The sequence below is a fragment of the Hemibagrus wyckioides genome, linkage group LG08, assembly GCF_019097595.1.
Source record: "Hemibagrus wyckioides isolate EC202008001 linkage group LG08, SWU_Hwy_1.0, whole genome shotgun sequence".
In the NCBI taxonomy this organism is placed as follows: domain Eukaryota; kingdom Metazoa; phylum Chordata; class Actinopteri; order Siluriformes; family Bagridae; genus Hemibagrus; species Hemibagrus wyckioides.
In genome coordinates, this window is record NC_080717.1 from 6,165,028 (window position 1) to 6,190,267 (window position 25,240).

Sequence of the window (25,240 nt, forward strand, 5' to 3'; positions counted from 1 at the left end):
TCAGATGATTCAACTTCCTGTTGATTTGTGACTTGTGGAACATTACATATACACCGATCAGACATAACATTATGACCAACTGCCTAATATTGTGTTGGTCTCCCTTTTGCTGCCAAAACAGCCCTGACCCGTCCTGCACTGTGTATTCTGACACCTTTCTATCAGAACCTGCATTAACTTCTTCAGCCATTTGAGCAACAGTAGCTCGTCTGTTGGATCGGATCACACGGGCCAGCCTTCACTCCCCATGTACATCAATGAGCCTTGGCCGCCCATGACCCTGTCCCTGGTTCACCACTGTTCCTTCCTTGGTCCATTTTTGATAGATACTGACCACTGCAGACCGGGAACACTCCACAAGAGCTGCAGTTTTGGAGATGCTCTGATCCAGTCGTCTAGCCATCACAATGCGTCAAACTCTCTCAAATCCTTACGCTTGCCCATTTTTCCTGCTTCTAACATCAACTTTGAGGACAAAATGTTCACTTGCTGTCTAATATATCCCACCCACTAACAGGTGCCATGATGAGGAGATCATCAGTCTTATTCTCTTCACCTCTCAGTGCTCATAATGTTATGCCAGATCTGATGAATTTTTACATATGTTTAGAATGTCTTTTACCTTATGTATATAATTGTAAGTGTAAAACAGGTAAATAAGACTGACGAAGAAATTTGTTTACAGTGACAGAAGTCAGCTAATTGGTAATGATTAGAAATAATTATCTTGTTTATCCAGTCCACAATTCTGGTAAAATGGTTAAATGAAAGTGACGTATTTATTTGTGTTGAACAGTGTGTCAGGTGTGAACAGGTTTTCTCCATGTTTATTACATCTCTCTCTCTCTCTCACACACACACACACACACACACACACACACACACACACACTCTGTTCACTGTTTGAGGAAAAGAAAGAGAGCAAGAGGAATTATATTTCAGTAGTTCCCACACACACACTCTCTCTCTCTCTCTCTCTCTCTCTCTCTCTCTCACACACACACACACACACACACACTCTGTTCACTGTTTGAGGAAAAGAAAGAGAGCAAGAGGAATTATATTTCAGTAGTTCCCACACACACACTCTCTCTCTCTCTCTCTCTCTCGCTCTCTCTCTCTCGCTCACACACAGACACACACACACACACACAGAGTGAGCAAGTTGATCGTAAAGAAAGGTCAGCAAAATTTTCATACGTGTGTCACCTGTTAGAACGAGTAACGTCACACACACACACACACACACACACACACACACAGGTAGGCTACAACAAACAGGGCGTGTCCACCTTTAACCAAACGGTTTGCATAGGTGCGCCAGTGCGCATGCGCGGAGTTAGAGGGTTTATAGAGTTTTGTGATTAGAGAAAACGAGAGAGAGAGAGAGAGAGAGAGAGAGAGATTAAGCGTAACCAACTGTTGTTTTAATCCTCTGAGCGGATAGATTTAGACGAAAAAACACTACTGGTTTGGAGCAGAGCAGCCATTTTTATGGACCGTTTGGGGAAAAAGTGGACTTGGAGGAGGAAGACGGCAGCCTGAGGAAGACTAGAGGAAAACTTTTTTCTATTTTTTTGGCCTCGGCTTTTCACTTCCCAGCTGCTGATCTGCCTGCTTTTAGTCTTTCCGCTATATTTATCGATTTACTGACTTATTTTATTTCATATTCGTGACATTCACATCGCAAAATAAACAACAATGAAGGACAGACTGGAGCAGCTGAAGGCGGTGAGTGCCGAGTTGAGATTAAACCTCATTTCTTTACGGGGAAAAAATGTTTTTCATTTAAGCTGCTATTTTTCCTCCCGAAGCTTTTAAACTTAACATAACAGGGTAATATCCCACCTTAAACAGAAATAAACCTATAAACAAGACCTTAATGTCAATGGCTGCATCCTAAATAGCATATAAAGTGCACTCTATAGGATGAAGAAGTCATTATATATATATATATATCTTTAATACACTACATAAACGCTCTTATTGTTATTGTAATGTCTAAAGGTGAATTAATATAATATGAAGAAGAAGTACCCAGAGGCAAATGTTAGATATTATGAAAAAAAAGTGTAATAAAGGTTGTAATAGATGTATTATTAGACGTCGTGATGTTATTGGATGTCTGATTAAGGGAGCGGATGATGTGGTCAGCTGACTCAGTGGGTTGAGGTCATGAGAGGAAGAGAGACAGAGCGGACTTCTGATTTGTCATGTTTGTGTAACACTAATAAATGAGTGCACTAGTAAGAGTTTAACTGTGATCTGCTGGACAGAGAGAGAGAGAGAAACAGAGAGAGAGAGAGAGAGACAGATACATAGAAAAACAGAGAGAGAGAGAGAGAGAGATAGGAGGAAAAGAAGATGTAGAAAGACTCATAGAGGGAAGGGCTAACAGACAGAGAGACAGACAAAATCAGCCACACTGACACCTGAGAGACAGACTGACACACAGACTGATGGACTGACCAACTGATGAACTGACAGACAGACAGACAGATGGATTGACCAACTGATGAATTGACTGACAGACAAATAGACTGACTAACTGATAAACTGACAGACAGACAGATGGACTGATCAACTGATGAACTGACAGACAGACAGATGGACTGATCAACTGATGAACTGACAGACAGACAGGTGGACTGATCAACTGATGAACTGACACACAGACTGATAGACTGACCAACTGATGAACTGACAGATGGACTGACCAACTGATGAATCGACAGACAGACAGATGGACTGACCAACTGATGAACTGACAGACAAACAGATGGACTGACCAATTGATGAACTGACAGACAGACAGATGCTATAGAATGGTATACAGAAAGACAGACCAAAAGAAATTCTGAGCAACAGACAAAAGACAGGTCAGTGTCAGACAGACTGTCTGACCCAATGACAGAGCAGACATCAGAATGACCGACAGACAAACAGAGAGACAGGCAGAACAACCAAGAGACAGACAGGTGATCTGTCAGACAGAATGGTATACAGAAAGACAGACCAAAAGGAATAATGAGTGACAGACAGACAGAACAACAGACCAAAAGACAATCAGAGAGACAGGTCAGTGTCAGACAGACAGAAAGAGAGAACAACACACACACACACACACACAGACTGGCAGACAAACAGGTGGACAGACAAGAAGAAATTCGACAGACAGAAAGTCTGAATGTCAGACCAAATGACAGAGCGGACATCAGAATGACCGACAGATAAACAGAGAGACAGACAGAACAACAGAAAGACAGACAGCAGGAAGGAAATGAAGACCCTATAACACACACACAGTGAAAGGAAGAGAGTGTGACAAAATGAAATCCAGAGAAACTGAAGCAGGATTTGTTGCTGTGGCGACGTTTCTGTCAGTCAAATATTTTCCGGAGTGTCCGTGTTCCCGGAAAATGCCTGGCACAAATCCACGAATAAAAAAGAAGCATACTGAGAAGGATAAGTGTGTGTGTGTTTATTTGTGCACTTTAATGCTAGCCTTAGAAACTTATTTAGATATATTTGCCAACTGTTGAGAGCTGAGATACAAAAATAAGCTCTCCTGACTTATCTTGCCTCCGGTCTCTCTGAAGTCAGGGAGAGATAAGATCACTGCTAACAGGACTAACCGGGCGGAGTGTGTGTTGTCGTCTTGTCTCATTAGAATCTTGGATGTATTAACGTTGGCCTCCGGTTTGAGTGATCTGTCCTTCTGTAATGTTTAACTTGCTGGTGTGGCTGCTTTAGTCTTCTGTTGTGTGCGCACAAGCTTATTTTGAATGAACACACACACACGCAGACACACACACGCACACGCAAGTCCTCTGGCAGGCTCTGTGAGTTAACCGTGGGACACCCAGCAGCTGTGTGTTTTCGTATATGTGTGTGTGGGTGTATCTGCTTTCCTCCATACACTTGTCATTTTTATTCGCTCAGCACACACACACCTTTGATCTGGGTCTCGTTACCCAGGTGGTGGAGTTTTGTGCTGAGCTAGTGTTAAACAGACACGTCTCTCACTTACACACACACACACACACACACACACACACACACACAGAGGCGCTCCTCAGGAAGTCGTATGTAGCTTATCTCCCTGTCTCAGCTTTTCCAGCAGCGCATGCTGTGTGTGTGTGTGTGTGTGTGTTGCTCTGTCTTTTTAACCTTCACACAAGCACATTGTGTTCTCAGCTTTATAACTCTTCACATGTCCCTGTGTTGCTTCTCTCTGTTGTCATTATCAAAGGAAAGCTACACCCCAAATCACCTTAAATGTATAAAAAAAAAGTCACTCATTACATTCTACTGGACCGAGCATCCCAGAATGCAACGCTGCTACAACGACGCACATGCACTGAGAAACCCCCGACTCATCAGCGTAGCGGTCTACTGGCACAGAAGGTGTTGTTGACCGCAGTCTTAGCATGGCAGGATTTGTGCTGAGTGTACAGATGAGGTTGTGAGAAAGCTGGACAGTATAAAGTGCCGCTGCATGAAGACAGACTAGAGTTTAACTCAGAGTTTCATTACAGGAGGAATCTGCTGACGATGAATGTGTGAGTGTCAAAGGAAGAATTGCCTTTAATTTAAACAATGTTAAAAAAGAAAGCTTGTGTACAAATGTGTGTTAGTTAAGCTTGATGGCTAGACGACTGGATCAGAGCATCTCTAAAACTGCAGCTCTTGTGGGGTGTTCCAGGTCTGCAGTGGTCAGTATCTATCAAAAGTGGACCAAGGAAGGAACAGTGGTGAACCGGCGACAGGGTCATGGGCGGCCAAGGCTCATTGCTGCACGTGGGGAGCGAAGGCTGGCCCGTGTGGTTTGATCCAACAGACGAGCTACTGTTGCTCAAATTGCTGAAGAAGTTAATGCTGGTTTCGGATAGAAAGGTGTCAGAATACACAGTGCAGGACGGGTCAGGGCTGTTTTGGCAGCAAAAGGGAGACCAACACAATATTAGGCAGGTGGTCATAACACCCTACATCAGGGGTCCCCAACCACCGGGCCACGGACCGGTACCGGGCCACAAAGAAACAATAAACTTATAATTTTCTATATATAACTTAAGATTTTATGTGTTTCATTTTGAAGAATTGCCACTTCCAACCACTCCACACTCCCGCATTTGACTCAGGTGTGGGTTTTTCCATACATCAGTCCCTAAGCTAACCCACACTAAAATGACCCAAAAACAAATGTCAGCCCCTCAACCCCCCCGCCCCCTGGGCCGGGGTAAAATGGTCCAGTATCAAACAGGTCAATGGTACAAAAAGGGTTGGGGACCGCTGCCCTACATCAAATATGTGTGGGGAATGTAATTAATGAGAGTCATGGATTATTCCACTTATTTCAGGGCCAGTTGCTAGCATTGACGAGTTCAATCTGTCCTCTCTATCTAGACGTTAATTACTGTTAGTTATTTTACATACCGATCATCAGATCTAGAATTCTGCCCGCTCTAAATCAGAGACAGAGATAAAACAGTGCAGTGAGAGTGCAATTGTTTAACTGAATTATAATAGGTATGAGATTCAGAAAGAGAGAGAGAGACAGAAACAGAGAGAGACAGACAGAAAGAGAGAGAGACAGAGAGAGAGAGAAAGAGTGGGACAGAGAGAGACAGACAAAAAGAGACAGAGAGACAGAAAGAGAGAGAGAGAGTCAGAGAGAGGGAGAGAGCCAATCATTTATTTTTGCATTTAGCGTTATTAAGTTAAGTTAATGCCTGTCATCACTTATGTTACAGCAGCTGTAAAGAGTCTCTCTCTCTCTCTCTCTCTCTCTCTCTCTCTCTCATTTTATTTTTTCTTCTCACTTTCTCTCTCTCTCTCTCTCTCTCTCTCTCTCTCTCTTTTTATTTTTTCTTCTCACTTTCTCTCTTTCTCTTTCTCTCTCTCTCTCTCTCGCTCAAAGTCATCCGTCATGAATTCCTTCCTGTGAACTAAACATACTGACTGAGACAGATTTTCACCGTGTCAGCAATCATCTGTCTTTTTTATCTGTTTATTCTTAGCCTTTATATATTTAACATTCCCTTTACAAGTTCCTGTGTGTTGTTACTATAGAAACGGTGACACATTGACACCATAACCTTATACCTGAAGTGTTTAGCCTTCATCAGGAAAAGTGTTAAGAAGTTATATAAATATAAAATAATCTTCTTTTTTAATGCTTTTGTGGGTATAGTGTTAATGTCTTTGTTATTCTTTTAAAACACATTTTTTCCCAGTGTGTAGATGTGTCATCTTTTGATTGTGTGTGTGTGTGTGTGTGTGTGTGTGTGTGGAGTTGTGTGAGTTGTGTGCGGTAGCGCTGTAAGAACCGCCAATGTGATGACGCCAAGAAAAACATTATTCTGGGTGTCATTTTACTTAGACTTTGGGCTTAGCACCTTGTGACTTGCAGCATGCGTCATAAAAAACAAGTTCCTTCAGAGTTCCCACACTTCAGTATGCTGCTCTTTTGAACCAAATCTTCCAAGATATTTCTGACACCCGGGCAAAAATAGCCCAAATCTGTGCATGTACTTGCATCTTAGATAAGAGCTGAACCTGGATCTCTGTATGACCAAGTGAACCTCTGACACGGGATAGAGGACAGGAAAAGCAAAAAAAAAGGATGCTGGGAATTTATACAGGAAATGTTTTAGAGCTGGTCCTCAAGAACAACTTGTGCATTCATCCATCCAGCTATAGATTGTCTTTACTGCTTATACTACAGAGATTCAAGGGGAACCTGGAGTCTATCCCAGGGGACTCGGGACACAAGACAGAGGACTCTCTGGAAAGGGTTGCACCCACACCTTTACAGACAATTTAGAGATGCCAGTCAGCTACAATGCATGTCTGTGGACTGGTGGAGGAAACCAGAGAACCCTGAGGAAACCCTCAAAGCACAGAGGAAGCATACAAACTATCCAACCACAGGGCGGAGCTGGGAATCGAACCCCTCTTAGAGGTGTGAGGCAATCCACCAAGGCATCGTGTCCCCTGGGGACAGGAGCAGTGAGGCAAAAACAACGTGTTGAAAATAGCAAAGATGTCCATTATTTACAATTTAGAGGGAGTAAATGCAGGTGTGATAGTGATAAGCCACCTCTGCTGGGCCCCTGAGCAAGGCCTCGAGACAAAGTATTTGTTCAGCAGAAAGTCAAGGTCTCATTTACGGTATAAGACAGTCAGGTTCCGACATCCTTTTGTGTGACATATTCTACTGAGTGTAGTTCTTTATGGGTTTCCTCCAGGGACTCCAGGGTTTCCTCCCCCTGTCCAAAGACATGCATCGTAGGCTAATCTCTGAATTGTCCAGTGTGTGAATAGGTGTGTGTGTGATTGTGCCCTGTGATGGCGCGTACCACTACCTTATACCCCAAGTCTTCTGAGATAGTCTCCCTGTACAGGAAATGGATGTATGAAGATGAGTAATGGAGCAACTTGCATATACAAATGACACTTATAGATTTGTTTAATAAACAAAGAGAAGGAAGTACATGCACACACAACGAAGAGGTCTAGAAAGTACACCCACACACACATTTATATGTACACCGATCAGGCATAACATTATGAGCAGTGACAGGTGAAGTGAATAACACTGATGATCTCCTCATCATGGCACCTGTTAGTGGGTGGGATATATTAGGCAACAAGTGAACATTTTGATGTGGTAGAAGCAGGAAAAATGGACAAGTGTAAGGATTTGAGCGAGTTTGACAAGAGCCAAATTGTGATGGCTAGACCACTGGATCAGAGCATCTTCAAAACTGCAGCTCTTGTGGGGTGTTCCTGGTCTGCCGTGGTCATTATCTATCAAAAGTATCCTTTAAGTCCTGTAAGTCTTTTAAGACCTGTAAGCATCCTTTAAGTTTACTTAAAGCAACTGCTGCTAACATCTCGGTGCCAAATACCACAGCACACCTTGAGGGATCTAGTGGAGTCCATGCGTCATGGGTCAGGGCTGTTTTGGCAGCAAAAGGGGGACCAACACAATATTAGGCAGGTGGTCATAATATTATGCCTGATGTGTGTGTATATATATACACATCAACATTATAAAGCAGCACTTGACCTTAATCCAGAGCGATTTACATTTATACAACTACGGGTTAAGGGTCTTGCTCAAGGGCCCAGCAGTGGCAGTTCGGTGGTCCTGGGATTGAGACTCTCAACCTTTTGATTAGTAGTCTGACGTCTTAACCAATGAGCTAGTCCCTCAAATTTCCCCTTGAATGGCAAACAATACATGTTTTGGACAGGTTTCAATCAAATGATAAGACGTGGTTCGAGAAAAGACTTGCAGGGCGACCTGAAAGGAGCTGCTACTTAGAGAAGTTTATGTAATGAATCACAATCATCTCAGTTACTACACCTCACAACAAGGTTTAAGGATGTTGTGTGTTCTGAGATGCTTTTCCGCGCATCGTGGTTGTAAAGAGTGATTATTTGCGTAGCTCGAACCCCTCTCTCCATTCCCCTCAGTGTAAACTCTAGAGTCTGTGGTGTGTGAAAATGTCTCACAGGCCAAACCTCCTTTATTTACTTTTCACAGACTTGTGACCATGACGACGAGGACGTCGAGATCGCTGTGGATAATGCGGCGTTCATGGACGATTTTTTTACCCAGGTAAAGCCACGACCATCCTAGGCAAGCCTTTTCTGTCGGCCCGTGTGCGCCGAGTCTGTTCCATTACTTTTGGTCTGATTCTTTTATCCCTGTTTCAGATCGAAGAGATCCGAAACAGCATCGATAAGATCGATGAAAACGTAGCAGAAGTGAAGAAACTTTATTCGATTATTCTGTCTGCGCCGACGTCTGATCAGAGTAAGACGCACACACACACACACTGGGAACTGTTAACCAGAATGCAGTTTCTGAGTCGATTCAATTCAGTTGCAAATATTTAAATTGCTTTTCTGATTATTTGCTTCCTTTTTATTTTCTCTTGTTCCTGGTTCTTTTGTCTCTCACTGTAAATAGATTTAATGAAGCATTCAGTCCACCTTTTTTACAGTTTTGCAGATTAGTAGATTAGAAGTTTCTCACACATGCATCAGGTCTGAGCAGTTATTCAAGTGACATATGTAAGCTTCATAATACAATAAGTTTAAATCGAATAAAAGCAGATTTTAGATCCGGAAACTGTTATAAACACATATATCGCATCTTGTGTTATCTCACATCAGCATTACGTTCAAATGGACATGAAATACCAAAATAACATTTACTAGTGTAGCAGTTTGAGCGCTGTACTAGTTATAGACACTAACTTTTGACTAGTGGAGAATTACATAACTGTAGAAATGTAATGAGTTGTATATTTGTGGTTAAAGTTAAAACGTTTTTTGTACCTCCGGGGTTAGATTTCTGTGTGTGTGTGTGTGTGTGTGTGGAGTTCTCCCCATGCTTCAGGGGTTCCCTCCAGGTACTCCGGTCACCTCCCTTAAACCAAAGACATGTCTTATAGGCTGATTGTGACCATGTTGTACGGTCTAATTTGTGTTGTTTATTTGTCACATATACATTACTGCACAGTGAAATTCACATCCTTGGAGGTTGGGGTCAGAGCACAGGGTCAGCCATGATGCAGCACCCCTGGAGCAGGCTCAAAGGCCAAACAGTGGCAGCTTGGCGGTGCTGGGGCTTGGACCCTGATCTTACAGTCAATGCCTTAACCACCTGAGCTCCCACCACCTCTGAGTTTCACATCCCAGCTGGGGTCAGAGCACAGGGTCAAGCTATCTTATGGCACTCCTGGAGCAGGTGGGGTTAAGTTGACAGCTTGGCAGTTTGGAGGCTTGAACCCCGACCTTCTAATCAGTGACCCAGCACCTTGACCACTGAGCCAACACATCCCTGAATTGATAGGTGATAGATAGATGGATGGATTGATGGTTGGAATGGTGTGTGTGTGTTTGTTAGATAAAGGCATTTTGCAATAATATAGTATCAGCATTAAATTCAACTTAAAAGCGTAAATTACATTTAAAGTTGTAATTCCTACTGCAGCGTAGGAGCATTACAGCCGTTTTGAATGAACCGAATGAACTCCATTTAAACACGCAGTGTATCTTTCCTGCAACTCGACATCAGGAAATCACGCTTATCTACCACGCTTTTACTCATGTTTACGTTGCTAACATGTTCATTATGTGGCTCTTTACACAGTGTCATGTTTGCAGGATGATATCCTTGGGCAAGGTTAAAATAATTAAAATGAATTAATTAGTGAAAGAGAGAAACGTTCTGGATATTTTTTTGTATGAAATAATGTGTCGTAGAAAAAATATATTGAGTCTTTTTAAAAATATAATTGAGTATAATTAAATATAATTAAAAATATATCTGTAACTCTTTAGTGTTTATTTATTTATTTGACTTCAAAATTCATCATTTTGCCCCCATACAGCTACAGAAACATATATATATATTTCTCAAATTCAATAAATAAATAAATTAACAATGGACATTGTCCTAAAGCAGCTTTACAGAAGTATAGAAACATAGAGGGGGGAACTCTCACACTCTAATAGCATACCATGGCCAGCAAACATTAAACTTTTTTTAGCTAATTCGCTGCTAAAATGTAATTGAACTGGTTGCTTTGCTAGAAAAGAAAAGAGGGAGAAAAGCGCTGAATGTCTCACGTGACTTGTGGGAGTTTCCCATTATCCGATTACAGAGTGCATGTAAAAGCATCGCCACCAGTTGCCTGTATTAAAGTGCATTCTTTACCAAACTCATTTGCATTTAAGAGCATTGTCTTATACTTGACTCAATCGAAAATATCATAGCGATCACTGTTTATTTTGTAGGTTTTATACAAGGAAAACTCGGTGATACAAGGAGCTCGTGGTCATCTATTCTACTCTAATATCTCCTTCAGCTTACTGTACCTCACCTCTGTTCACTGTTGAAGGAACCTGTAAGGTCACGACCAAATCGACAGACTGTTAACACTAGATTTGTGCAGCCGTGCCGGTATTTACACTCAAAACACCATCAACACACAGAGAACACACAACATCTCTCCTACGTAACACTGTAGAGATCAGGTCTCACACATTAGACGATGCAGTCAGTCGAACTATAAATAATACAATAGTTTAACTCTGAGTAATTCTAGTGACAAGTGACACTAATAAAATAAAGCGTGTAAGTGTGAGAACCTCAGGCCACCAGTCAGATGGCTGTTTTCAGATATCAGTTCAGTTTTTCGGTTTCTTGCTACTGTCAGTTCCTGAAAAGTCGTGTCAACTTTGAAATCCGATAGCTCCGCTCTCCGAGTGGCCTACATTCCTATATTCGCTTCACTGCTCCTTTGATTTATTGTGTATAACCTTAGTGTGCGTGTGTGTGTGTTTGGAAAAATAAACTGGCAAGCAATCGAAATAACGAATCATTATGAGTGATTCATGAATCATTTATGAAGGATTCATGAATCATTTATTAATGATTCATTATTGATTCATGAATCAATCACATTTTTACTGTAGTAAAGTAAGCAGTATCGCACAAAATATGGCACAGACTGCTTTTATACAAAACATCAGTTCCGCTATGATGAACTGTAGCCACAGCTAATCAGGATATTCAGTCAGACCGCACAATTGCAATATTGTGATATTACTTTTACGCAACAGTTTATTCTGTGGTAATAGATGCCGAAGACTCACTTTAGCTAGTTCTCTAGCTAGCTCACATTGCATCCTCCTTCTATTATTTTCATCTTCATCCATAGAGCTTTCAAATTAATTGCGCTTGGCACCACCCTGTTGTTGATTGTTTTCCCATAACAGCACACCCTGCCATGGCACTTAATGTCTTTGCTCTTAGTTTTGAACATAATGAAAGAGATTAAAGGGAAGCTTTTTTCCCGCCTAGCCGCTGCTCTGCTCGTTCTGCAGCATTTGGTTGTCTACATGTGGTATTAGTGGAGGATATTACATCACTTTATATGTTCATGTATGAGAATATCTTGCGAGTGTCTGGTTATAATTTGCCCAAAATAAATTCAATAAATTAACAACTGGCTTTTGAATCAGGTTTTCTCCAATCACAGATGCCTGTTACCTCTTTAACTCGGGTCTAATCATGAGAAATCTTGAGCAAAACGTAATGGATTACCTTATAACCTTTTCTTTACATTTTATTTAATTTTATTTCAGAAACACAAGATGACCTGGAGACTCTTACCAATGACATTAAGAAGATGGCCAATAACGCACGCAACAAGCTGAAGTGTAAGTCTGCGCTGTGTTGTGGTTGTTCTTTCGGCTGCTCCTTGTTTGGGGTCGCGACAGTGGATCATTTGGGCCGCATGGTTCAATTTGGCACAGGTTTCACTCCGGATGCCCTTCTTGATGCAACCCTCCCATTTTATCTTGGCTTGGGATCGTCACTAAGAGTTAACTCTTCAGTGGCTGGGTTAGCGCCCTGGCCAGGATTCGACCAGCGCCACGGCAAATGAGAGCATATGAGCCTGCTGCTGGATATTGTAGGATAAAAAGATGATGAGCGTCAGTAATAAATATATATTAAATCACCTGGTCTGTAAATATATAGATTCAGAAAAGCAGACCAGAGTATCAGCATGACAGCTGTAACTGAACTGCTACAGCAGCTTGGAGCAAAATGTGAATAAATTGTGTGTGTGTGTGTGTGTGTTTGCACTCAGCCATTGAGAGGGAACTTGAGACAGGTGAAGAGGAAAGAGTGTCAGCTGATATGAGAATACGCAAATCACAGGTTAGCAAAAGTCCTCTCGCAAAACAACATATACACACACTCATGAATATATATGAATAAACACACACACACACACACACAGCTAACTATGATCGCTTGTCTTTTTTATTTTTGCCCCCCCCCAGCATGCAGTTCTCTCGCGGAAGTTCGTGGACGTGATGACAAAATACAACGAAGCTCAGGTGGACTTCAGAGACAAGAGCAAAGGACGCATTCAGAGACAGTTAGAGATCAGTGAGAGACACACACACACTTCCACGCTCTTCCACACACTTACAAACCCTATGCACGGCTAGAGATGACTTTTATTTGCCTATTCAAATCCTATTATAATTTTTATGCATGTTTGTCTGTTCACTGAGGTGAAAAATCACGTATGTGTAAGATCCCTTGTTTTATGAACACAACTTTGGTGAAATCTTTACAACCAATACCCTGTGGCAGTTATAATTAAATTTTACAGTGACATTGTTATATCCTTTTAACCGTGAAGCCCATGTCATAGATATGTCGCAGATTACCTCGACGTACCATGAACCCAGGCGAAAACATTACTAGTGTAAGGTGGAAGAAAGGGGGCGGGGGTTCCACAGACTGTCAGTCAATATTATCTGCCATTTTGTAAAGGCACAAAGGATGGCACGTTCCCACATGGTCTATTCCATCTAACGTTTTACTCCTGTTCTTCAGAAATTTCTTGCGTCCAACAGCTTGAATATCTTCTCTGTCTGTCCTTTGTGGCCAGCGTACACACGGATCAGTTTGCCATTCAGGGGTTAACATGAGATCCGTCAACTCGAGGACAGATATCAGTGAAATCTGAAACACTGCAGTGTGTGATAATGTACCAAAGATGTACTCTGTTACATAATGTTAAATAATAACATTATGAGCTGTGTATAGTCATAGAGTCATTTTATGAGTGTGTAAAATTATAGGCTCTGGATTACTTAAGTGCATTAGCAGAGAAATCATTTCAATCTGAGGAATATTATTGAGATAACGGAGTTGGGCTTTCTCTTTCAGTGTGTTTGCAACTGTCTGCTTTCTACACGACCTCAAACTGCTTCCTCTCTCGCTCTCTGTGGTTGTAAAGTGTCAAACTGACAAGTCTCTGGGGTTTTTTAACCCCCCTCTTCTTTTTCTAACCTAATCTCTAACCTATAATGTTGACGTTATAGCATTTTTCGATTCGGTTCATATTTGTTTAGCATTTTTGTCGTTATTTAGTAAGAAATGATAAGTATAAAAGTGCAAGCATCATTTATGAGTCAAAACATAACACTGTCCCCGTCTTTTCATCTTTAGCTGGTAAAGTCACTACCGATGAGGAGCTGGAGGAAATGTTGGAGGGGGGCAATGCAGCGGTCTTCACTGCTGGGGTAAACTGTGTGTTTTTGTCTGTAAATGTTATCCTGTGTGTGTGGGTTTTTTTTCCAGTTCTAGCAGTCATGTATTTAAAGCATTTTCACATATTGAATGAAAATCAGAGCATTATAGGGCTGATAAGGTTGAATACAAGCCTTTTATTTATTGGTGGAAACATGATGATGGAAAAAGGTAAACAAAGTAAACCAAGTGTGTAGAGAAATCCTGAAAATCACCCAAGCATGGGGAGCACGGTGTTGCGTAATAAATGACACCAAATGTTGGCTCTAACAAAACATTTTTTATGTGTTCATATCATTTTGTTGACTGAAGAATTGACTTCAGGTCTATGGGCCTCTTTGTGATCACTGATCACAATATTTATGCACTGACACTGGAGACTCTCATGCAAATTACGTGCAACGTCCAGCAAACAAGTCCCAGTAAATGCACCGTTGCTGTAATGATACAAATTCTGAGCAAACAGATTTAAGAATCGGTATAAAAAGGTGAAACAAATGTATTAGCCTCTTAACAAGTGAATATACACCGATGAGGCATAACATTATGACCACCTGCCTAATATTGTGCTCGTCCCCCTTTTGCTGCCGAAACAGCCCTGACCCATCATGCACTGTGTATTCTGACACCTTTCTATCAGAACCAGCAACAATTCAACAATTTGAGCAACAGTAGCTCGTCTGTTAGATCGGATCACACGTGCATCCCAATGTGCATCAGTGAGCCTTGGCTGCCCCATGACCCTGTCGCCGGTTCACCACTGTTCCTTCCTTGGACCACTTTTGATAGATACTGACCACTGCAGACCGGGAACACCCCACAAGAGCTGCATTTCATCTAGATATGACAATTTGGCCCAGTGTTATTCACTTCACCTGTCAGTGGTCATAATGTTATGGCTGATTGGTGTATCTTGAATATAATGAATTTATGAGATTATGAGACTGCGTCGATTTTGTTCGATCGTCACATATTTTGCAATATGTGATGAGAAATATTAGATATTTAAAAATATTTCCATTTACAAAGATATATTCTTTTCTCAGAATTTCTCTGGATTAAAACTAAGCCTGACGTTTGCTCTGTGTGTGTGTGTGTTGTAGATTGTAGATTCTGGAATCTCCAAGCAGGCACTAAACGAGATCGAGTCTCGTCACAAAGACATAGTACGGCTGGAGAGCAGCATAAAGGAACTACACGACATGTTCGTGGACATCGCCATGCTCGTAGAGAGTCAGGTAGATTCCTCCGTCCATCACTCCCTCTGTGTCCTCACTCATTACTCGTGTTACGATCACTTCCTTATCTTCAGCCGCCTCAGAAAGTCTTTATTCTCTTTAGTCTTTATCTCCTCGTCTTTTCCTCTCTTTCCTCTTCTCAGGCATTTTTATCTACTTCCTGCCTTTTTTTTTGTCCCAAATCTTCCATTTCTTTCCGGCTCCTTGTTGTGATTACGGTCACTCACGGTCACTCGCTCATTTAACCCTGATCCACTGTCCAGAAATTCAGCTGCTTTCTAAACGCAAGTTTTCCATAACAGATCCCTTTCGCATGACCTTTTTTTTTTTAATCATTTTCTATTCTTCTCATTCCTTATGTGTAAGTATTAGAGGTTAATACTCAATTACATGAATCACATTCATTTGATATATATATATATATGTCTAGATGTCTAGATAATTTAGTGCTGATTGAGTTTTATTTTGCTTGTTAAATGCTGTCTGAGGGGAAAAATCTGAGGTAAGTGTTTGTATTTTTGACATGTTCTACATCCTGTTTGTGAATGTCAAAGATGTGAAAGTATCTAATAGTGTTTTTTTTTCATCACACATTCAAAACCAAGGCTTAAACAAGACCTAGAGGAACTTTGGGAACATTTAAGAATCAGTATAAGAAGGTGCAACAAATATATTAGCCTCTTAACAAGTGAATATACACCGATCAGGCATAACATTATGACCACCTGCCTAATATTGTGTCGGTCCCCCTTTTGCTACCAAAACAGCCCTGACCCGTCCTGCCCTGTGTATTGTGACACCTTTCTATCAGAACCAGCATTAACTTCTTCAGCAATTTGAGCAACAGTAGCTCGTCTGTTGGATCGGATCACACGGGCCAGCCTTCGCTCCTCACGTACATCAGTGAGCCTTGGCCGCCCATGACCCTGTCGCCGATTCACCAGTGTTCCTTCCTTGGTCCACTTTTGATAGATACTGACCACTGCAGACCGAGAACACCCCTCAAGAACTGCAGTTTTGGACATGCTCCGATCCAGTCGTCTAGCCATCACAATTTGGCCCAGTGTCATTCACTTCTCCTGTCAGTGGTCATAATGTTATGGCCGATTGGTGTATCTTAAATATAGTTGACTTTATGAAACCGTGGCGATGTTTTTTCCATCCCACATTCAAAACCAAGGCTTAATCAAGACCCAGAGGAACTTTGGGAACTTTGTTTATTTTACGTAACTGTGATAACGATAATGAAGACAGTAAAGCAGCTGAATCATCAGTACAGCACATAACAACGCCTACGCTAGCGTGCAAGCCTGACGTGATCTTTATTAAGGCCACACAGGTATCATAACAAGCATCGAGACCGAGATAGACAGATATCATAGGCGTATGCGTGTTTGCAAAACTAACATGCTCAAAGTTTTAAACAGTAAAGCGAATTAAGAAACCTGAGCAAATAAGGCTTCACCACAAGACACTGGCACAACAGAGTACAAATAGACAAACTAAACAGAATGAAGCTCAGGACAGGTGATCACACTCGAGGAACAGATCAGTGACCGTGGAAACCAAGACAAACACCATGGCACATGGAGCTCATCACCATGAGAACCGAGGCACAAACCGTGACATCAGCAAATATGGAGTGAAGCTGAGTTTCTCTGAGCACCGGAAAAATGTTTTATTTTCCTTCAACAGCATTGCCTGGAGTGTTTTATTCCCCCAAGACTTACATACACAGTTCAAAGTATTAAATGTCATTTGTAAATAAATTAAAATAAATTAATATTTAATTAAATATTATTAGTACCAACGAACCAGAGTATTTTCTTTCTTTCTTTCTTTATTTTTATTTTTATTTATTTTTTTATTATTATTATTTATTTTATTTAATTTTTCTGTTTTGGTTATTTTCAAGATTTTTTTTACTGCATTTCATGTCTTATTCTTATTTTATTAAAATGGCAAGTGGAGCCATTTAGCAACAAGGAGTGTCTTTCATTCCTTTAGATCCTGTTAAAACTTTGAGCATCAAGCAGAAAAACCTACAACTTAAATCTTTGTACTGATCCAGTGCTTTGTGGTGCTAAATGTTCTGATTTTTTTGTGCAGTGGAAAGAACCTGCAAGTTAGCAGAACCCTAATGAGATCGTTGTGTATTAATAACAAAGAAAAATACATAATGTGTGTGTGTGTGTATGCACTTCTCTCTGATTGTGTGTGTGTGTTTGTATTTCAGGGTGACATTATCGATAACATAGAGGCGAATGTGTCCAAAGCTGTGGATCATGTTGCAGTAGCAAAGATTGAAACAAAGAAAGCAGTCAGGTATCAGAGCAAAGCACGGAAGGTATGGACACACACACCCTCATCACACAATAACTGATGATGATTGCTCGTGCTGTCTCTCTCTTTCTCCTCTCCTCTCTCTCTATCTCTTTACCCTCCTCCATTCTGGGGCTCGTCACCCGTCAGGGTGGAATAATTGACAGGATTGAAAGCAACATGGACCAATCGGTGGGCTTCGTGGAGCGGGCAGTAGCCGACACTAAAAAAGCTGCCAAATTTCAGCAGGAGGCGCGGCGCGTGAGTGGCCGAGAAATATCTGACCCCGCCCCCTCTGCCCAGGCCGTTCCTTTAAACTCCTCATCCCTTCTCCACACGCGTGTTTGGTGAATAATTCACATTAGTCATATTGCGCTGGAGCCAAGCCTTCTTTTTAAAATGAAGCATACATTCCTCCACCCTGTTACTATAGAAATGTCATCAACACAATGAGTTCAGTAAGAGGAACACGCCTTCCTGCAAAAACCTGCAACAGATCAACAACACAAAAGCATCAGACGTTATTTATTCACGGCGAACATTATTTTGGAGAACAGCGGGCAGTTCTTAAACACTTTGTAGTCACGGCGTGTTCACTGACCCCCTCAGTACAGGTTTATTTTCGAAATGTAACCCACCCTTTTACATTCAGGGTGCAGGATGTGGTTTGGGATGCAGCCTTTTTAGTTCTTTCTGTATGTTTATTGACTTGGCGTGAGATTAAACCACAAGGCAGAAAATGACGCAGCACACTTTGCACCTAGTTTCCAACGAGGGCGTGATTATCAGATTTCAAACCGCAGCATGATTAAAATAATCACCTTATGTACTGGAGAAGATGCTGAGAAGTGCAGTCTCACTGATGAGATTTGACGTACAGTGCACACTTGAGGTTCTCTTTGGGAGTGACACCGTTGGACAGGATTAGGAACGAGTACATCAGAGGGACGGCTCATGTTGGACGTTTGGGGGACGAAATTAGGGAGGCCAGATTAAGATCTGTTAATCGTTGACATGTTCAATCGATCTGTTAATCGATTGTTTGGACATGTCCAGAGGAGGGAGAGTGAGTATATTGGTAGGAGAATGTTGGCCAGGCAGGAGGCAAAGAGGAGGTATATGGATGTAATAAATGAGGATATGAAGCTAGTGGGTGCAAGAGTTGAGATAGGAATAGGTGGAGAGAGATGATTCGCTGTGGCGACCCCTTGAAGGGAAAAGCCCAAAGAAGAAAAAGAAGAAGGAGGTTCAGAAAACCATTCACACTGAAAAGCAAAGCCTTCATTGCACTCCAATGCATTTTCTTTTAAATGAAATGTTGAACATGCCACTCCATTGCTTTGTGTTAATATTTGTGTTAATTTCACGTCTCTTTTTCACCAGTTGAGATTGAATTTCGCTCTGGCACAGACATTTCTCTAACCTTCTACAGTAATACAGCATATGTTATATGTCAGTATGGCAAATATTCCTACCAGCTATGAGGAAAATATGCTAATTAGTGACATTTGCTGTTTTAAAGTTAATTTTAGTTCATTATTTATACAGATTATTTTAGTCAGTGATCAATTAAACATAATGTGGCGTTAAATAAAAACATTAATTAATACAGGTGTTAATATTTTTTGTTAACTATGGGGTGATAGAATTGCTTAGGATATGTTAATAAATAAAATAAATAATTTTATAATTGATATAATAATAATAATTATTATTATTATTTATTCCTCTTTTTATTATTATTATTATTATTATTATTATGGAACATCTGGGAAGGAAATATATATAAATATATATTTATTATTATATTATAATTATATATTAATTGTATGGAAATCTCTACACTTATTGTCTTTTTATATATGCTCCGTTTCTTTCCTCTCTTTCCATGTTTCTCTTTTCAACTACAAATTCCAGCATTTTTTTGTGCACGTTTGTGTGAAACTGTTCTTTTTGTTATGGCTCAGCGTCACCTGTGCGCATGCTCTGTACACACTCTGCACATGCCGCTTTGGCTAAAGTAATGTGTCAGTAATGTGTATTTTTGTGGTCAGCTACAGACATGTTATTATGGAAATCAGAGGATCTGAAACTAATGCCAACTGTGTGTTTGTGTGTTTTTACAGAAAGTGGTGATTATAGTGTGTGTTGTATTGGTGCTTCTGGGCATCATTGCCCTGATAATAGGGCTGTCTGTAGGACTTAAGAAATAAGTCACTATAGCTGGTGAGTGTGTGTGTGTGTGTGTGTCTGTCTGTGAGCGAGAGATAAAAATGAGGGTGTGGTGGGGGTGTGGGATATCATGCAGATTGTATGTTTGTGTGTGTGTGGGGGGGGGTTAAGGTGTGTACTAGATGAGGGTAAGGTTTTAGGTGATGGTGTTAGTTTTCCAGGTTTCTACCCGACTCCTGAAATTAGGTTGAATCTAGGCTTGGGTAACTGTTCATTCACTCACACACACACACACACACACACCATCAGTTAATACATTACTGCTAATCAAGTGTGTGTTTGTGTATAACACATTATATGTGTTTAATACTGTTAAAACTTCAACCTCATTTCTAACAAGTGCGTCATATACACCGATCAGGCATAACTTTATGACCACCTGTCTAATATTGTGTTGTTCCCAACTTTTGCTGGCAAAACAGCCCTGACCCGTCCTGCACTGTGTATTCTGACACCTTTCTATCAGAACCAGCATTAACTTCTTCAGCAATTTGAGCAACAGTAGCTCGTCTGTTGGATCGGATCACACGGGCCAGTGCTCTGATCCAGTCGTCTAGCCATAACAATTTGTCCCTTCGTCAAACTCGCTCAAATCTTAACGCTTGCCCATTTTTCCTGGTTCTAACACATCAACTTTGAGGACAAAATGTTCACTTGCTGCCTAATATATCCTACCCACTAACAGGTGCCATGATGAGGAGATCATCAGTGTTATTCACTTCACCTGTCAGTGGTCATAATGTTATGCCTGATTGGTGTATTTCCTCATTACTAATCACAATTCCTGGTTGTCCTTCAGTATTCTTATATTTTGAGACACACGTAGTGGTTAAGTAAGTCTTAAGTGCTTATGTAAGGAGTAAAATATGGCTAGATGTATGGAAACAGCCGTTTCGTTCATCTTAGGTCATAACAAATGCGCATGGAGAACACGACATGACTCAACATATTTTTTTTTATTAATATTTTGTCGCTATTATGCGCAGTACGGCAGCTCACCTCTTACCTGTCCCACAGCGTACTATACGTGTGATGCAGAAAAGAACGACGTCGTCATCGGCTAAAACACACCCAGGTTAATTTACATACCGAGTTGCGTTCACGTTCACAGGAGTTCCAGTGCAGCCGAACTCACACCACCTCCTACAGGTCGTCTCGGGTTCAGTGCTGCGCTGTGCTTCCTGGTCCATGTGAAAGCTTTCACATGAAACCCTGCTCTGTTTTGGACTGAGCTACTAGAGGCAAAGCCTCATCAATCAAAGCAGTCGAGACCAAAAAGTCTGATTAATAGACCAATAAAACGTCGTGACTTATCAGCTTTCAAAATTATATCCTGAATGAAAAATGGACTAAAGCTAATTTATTAACAGGAAAATATTTTGGCTTTCCTGTAAATTGCCACTCCCTTGTTCTGTTACACATTAAGTCCAAAACTTATATAGATTTGGGATTGGGATTTCATGGACTTTATTAAGAAACGTCCATAATTTGGATTATATGTCATATTTATTTTTAAAGTTTAAAATGTTATGTCATTAGCTGACTCTATGGCTCTGAGTTATTTGCTCAGCTTTGCCCCCTAGTGGAGTAACTAGAGCATAGCGCATTTTTTTTAATCTATCAACCGTCTAAAAGAGGTTTTAAATTAAAACATACACCGATCAGGCATAACATTATGACCACCTGCCTAATATTGTATTGGTCCCCCTTTTGCTGCCAAAACAGCCCTGACCCGTCCTGCACTGTGTATTCTGACACCTTTCTATCAGAACCAGCATTAACTTCTTCAGCCATTTGAGCAACAGTAGCTCGTCTGTTGTTCACGGGCCAGCCTTCGCTAGCCATGAGCCTTGGCCACCCATGACCCTGTCGTGGACGCTCACCACTGTTCCTTTCTTGGTCCACTTTTGATAGATACTGACCACTGCAGACCGGGAACACCCCACAAGAGCTGCAGTTTTGGAGATGCTCTGATCCAGTCGTCTAGACATCACAATTTGGCCCTTTTTTGCTCAAATCCTTACGCTTTGAGGACAAAATGTTGACTTACTGCGTAATATATCCCACCTACTAACAGGTGCCATGATGAGATAATCAGTGTTATTCACTTTTCCTGTCAGTGGTCATAATGTTATGCTAGATCGGTGCTTTGTGAGCCAGATTTAATCCAATGATGTGTTTGACACCCCTGCCTCATATCAGCACAGTAATAATAGAAAATATTTCTATGATAGAAATGCAAAAATTACCCAAGCCTAGTTCACACACTGCAGTAGTGTCTTCCTTTCCTTCACTTGGGTTGCCAGTGCCAAGCTTTATTTGTTGTTTTTTTTTCCCTAATGTATTATTGTTGTTAAATCTGACTCTACTTTGTTCTTCTCTCTCTGGTAGAAAATGATCATCTTGGGTGTGATCGTTGCTGTGGTTTTGGTCATCATCATTATCATCGTCCTCACACAGACACTTTGAGACCACACCCACTTCTGTGACCCCTCCCACTCTTGTCATTTATCCATCTGTGACGTTCCCGGTCCCTCTTTCATCTCTCTCCTCCCTGCTTCGAGAAAGTGAGGCAGAAGTTAAACATCTGTCCTCCTGCCCTCCACTAACAGATGGACGAAGGACGATTCCTCACCTGGGCTGTTTGAAATCGTGCTTTCGTTTTAAAGCACCTTGACCGCTCGGGGCAATCATGAAGCAAACTTGTTTTGTGTAAACGGACAGGACTATTTTGTTGAAGTATGGACCGTACAGAGAAATAGACCTCCACTTTCTTGCCTTAACATTTTTTAATAGTTGTGCTCTACACCAAAGACTTGACTAATCATCCACGGATCCTAAAGTGGTCATTTATTATTGCGAAGTACTTTTACGCCTTTACTCACCCTCTCCACATGTCATGTCACTTCATGTGTTATGTTTGCCATTTCATATACCTCTGTGGAACATGGAAAAATGACTTCCTGGGTCTCACATGCCGAATGCAATTACAGACTTGGGATCATTTCAGTGGGATTTACATTTGTTTTCATGAAACACTCAGTGATCGTTTCTAGAGTTTTGGCAACACTTTTCTCAGCTGATATTTCTGTCATAAGGTCCCATGTCTTGATCAAGGTTCCTGTGTGATGATGTGTATAAATTTGCACAGTCATGAATGTCTCATTTCACTGGAATTTGGATGATAATAATAATTCCATGATAATTATTATTATTATTATTATTATTATTATTATTATTATTATTATTATTATCATGGAATTTACAAGCATATCTAGGAAGGAAAAAGTGCAATTAAGTTGTGTTTATAAATCACTCCTGTTAAAAAATAATGTAATGTCACTTGAGGAATAAATGATTTTATATTTGTAACTGCTGGCAGTGAGTGAGTGAGTGAGAGAGCATGTGAGTGAGTGAGTAAGTGAGTGTATGAGTGTGTGAGTGAGTGAGTGTGTGAGTGAGTGTATGAGTGAGTGAGTGTGTGAGTGAGCGAGCGAGTGAGTGTATGAGTGAGTGAGCATGTGAGTGAGTGAGTAAGTGAGTGTATGAGTGTGTGAGTGAGTGTATGAGTGAGTGTATGAGTGAGTGAGTATATGAGTGAGTGAGTGAGTGAGTGAGTATATGTATGAGTGAGTGAGTGTATGAGTGAGTGAGTATATGTATGAGTGAGTGAGTGTATGAGTGAGTGAGTATATGAGTGAGTGTATGAGTGAGTGAGTATATGAGTGAGTGAGTGAGTGAGTGAGTATATGTATGAGTGAGTGAGTGTATGAGTGAGTGAGTATATGAGTGAGTGAGTGAGTGAGTGAGTGAGTATATGTATGAGTGAGTGAGTGTATGAGTGAGTGAGTATATGAGTGAGTGAGTGTATGAATGAGTGTGTAAGTGAGTGAGCGAGTTGAGTGAGTAAGTGAGTGAGTTGAGTGAGTGAGTGTATGAATGAGTGAGTGAGTAAGTGAATGAGTGACTGAGTGTATGAGTGAGTGAGTATATGAGTGAGTGAGTGAGTGAGTGTATAAGTGAGTGAGTGAGTGTATGAGTGAGTGTATGAGTGAGTGAGTGTATGAGTGAGTGTATGAGTGAGTGTATGAGTGAGTGAGTGTATGAGTGAGTGTATGAGTGAGTGAGTGTGTGAGTGTGTGAGTGAGTGAGTGTATGAATGAGTGTGTAAGTGAATGAGTAAGTCAGTGAGCGAGTTGAGGGAGTGAGTGTATGAGTGAGTGTATGAGTGAGTGAGTGTGTGAGTGAGTGAGTGTATGAATGAGTAAGTGAGCGAGTTGAGTGAGTGAGTGTATGAGTGAGTGTATGAGTGAGTGAGTATATTAGTGAGTGTATGAGTGAGTGTATGAGTGAGTGAGTATATGAGTGAGTGTATGAGTGAGTGAGTATATGAGTGAGTGAGTGTATGAGTGAGTGAGTTGAATGAGTGAGTGTATGAGTGTGTGAGTGAGTGAGTGAGTAAGTGAGCAAGGTGAGTGAGTGTATGAGTGAGTGAGTGAGTGAGTAAGTGAGCGAGTTGAGTGAGTGAGAGTATGAGTGAGTGAGTGAGTGAATGAGTGAGTGAGTGTATGAGTGAGTATATGTATGAGCGAGTGAGTGTATGAATGAGTGTGTGAGTGAGTGAGCAAGTTGAGTGAGTGTATGAGTGAATGAGTGTATGAATGAGTGTGTGAGTGAGTGAGTGAGTGAGTGAGTGAGCAAGTTGAGTGAGTGTATGAGTGAGTGAGTGAGCGAGTTGAGTGAGTGAGTGTATGAGTGAGTGTATGAGTGAGTGAGAGAGTGAGTGTATGAGTGAGTGAGTGAATGAGTGAGTGTATGAATGAGTGAGTGAGCGAGTTGAGTGAGTGAGTGTATGAGTGAGTGTATGAGTGAGTGAGTGAGTGAGTGAGCAAGTTGAGTGAGTGAGTGTATGAGTGAGTGTATGAGTGAGTGAGTATATGAGTGAGTGTATGAGTGAGTGTATGAGTGAGTGTATGAGTGAGTGAGTATATGAGTGAGTGAGTATATGAGTGAGTGAGTATATGAGTGAGCGAGTTGAGTGTGTGAGTGAGTGAGTGTATGAGTGAGTGAGTGAGTAAGTGAGCGAGTTGAGTGTGTGAGTGAGTGAGTAAGTGAGCGAGTTGAGTGTGTGAGTGAGTGAGTGAGCGAGCGAGTGAGTGTATGAGTGAGTGAGTGAGTGAGTGAGTGAGTGAATGAGTGAGTGAGTGTATGAATGAGTGTGTGAGTGAGCAAGTTGAGTGAGTGAATGAGTGAGTGTGTGAGTGAGTGAATGAGTGAGTGTATGAATGAGTGTATGAGTGAATGAGTG

At 41.2% G+C, this 25,240-nt stretch overlaps 1 protein-coding gene across 2 annotated transcripts; it reads left to right on the forward strand.

Moving 5' to 3' along the window:
* Positions 1-1,311: 1,311 nt before the first annotated feature.
* On the forward strand, positions 1,312-23,309 carry stx3b (syntaxin 3b). Of its 2 annotated transcripts, XM_058396976.1 has the most exons (11): positions 1,312-1,731; positions 8,555-8,629; positions 8,728-8,827; positions 12,172-12,246; positions 12,681-12,751; positions 12,877-12,985; positions 14,060-14,133; positions 15,244-15,378; positions 17,615-17,725; positions 19,827-19,926; positions 22,324-23,309. In XM_058396976.1, the coding sequence occupies exons 1-10, from the start codon at positions 1,702-1,704 to the stop codon at positions 19,911-19,913; spliced, it is 867 nt and encodes a 288-aa protein (XP_058252959.1). In that variant the 5' UTR covers positions 1,312-1,701; the 3' UTR covers positions 19,914-19,926; positions 22,324-23,309. The 2 variants fall into 2 exon arrangements, with proteins under 2 accessions (XP_058252959.1, XP_058252960.1); XM_058396977.1 differs by lacking the exon at positions 19,827-19,926 and having other exon boundaries at positions 1,314-1,731.
* The last annotated feature ends 1,931 nt before the right edge of the window (positions 23,310-25,240 follow it).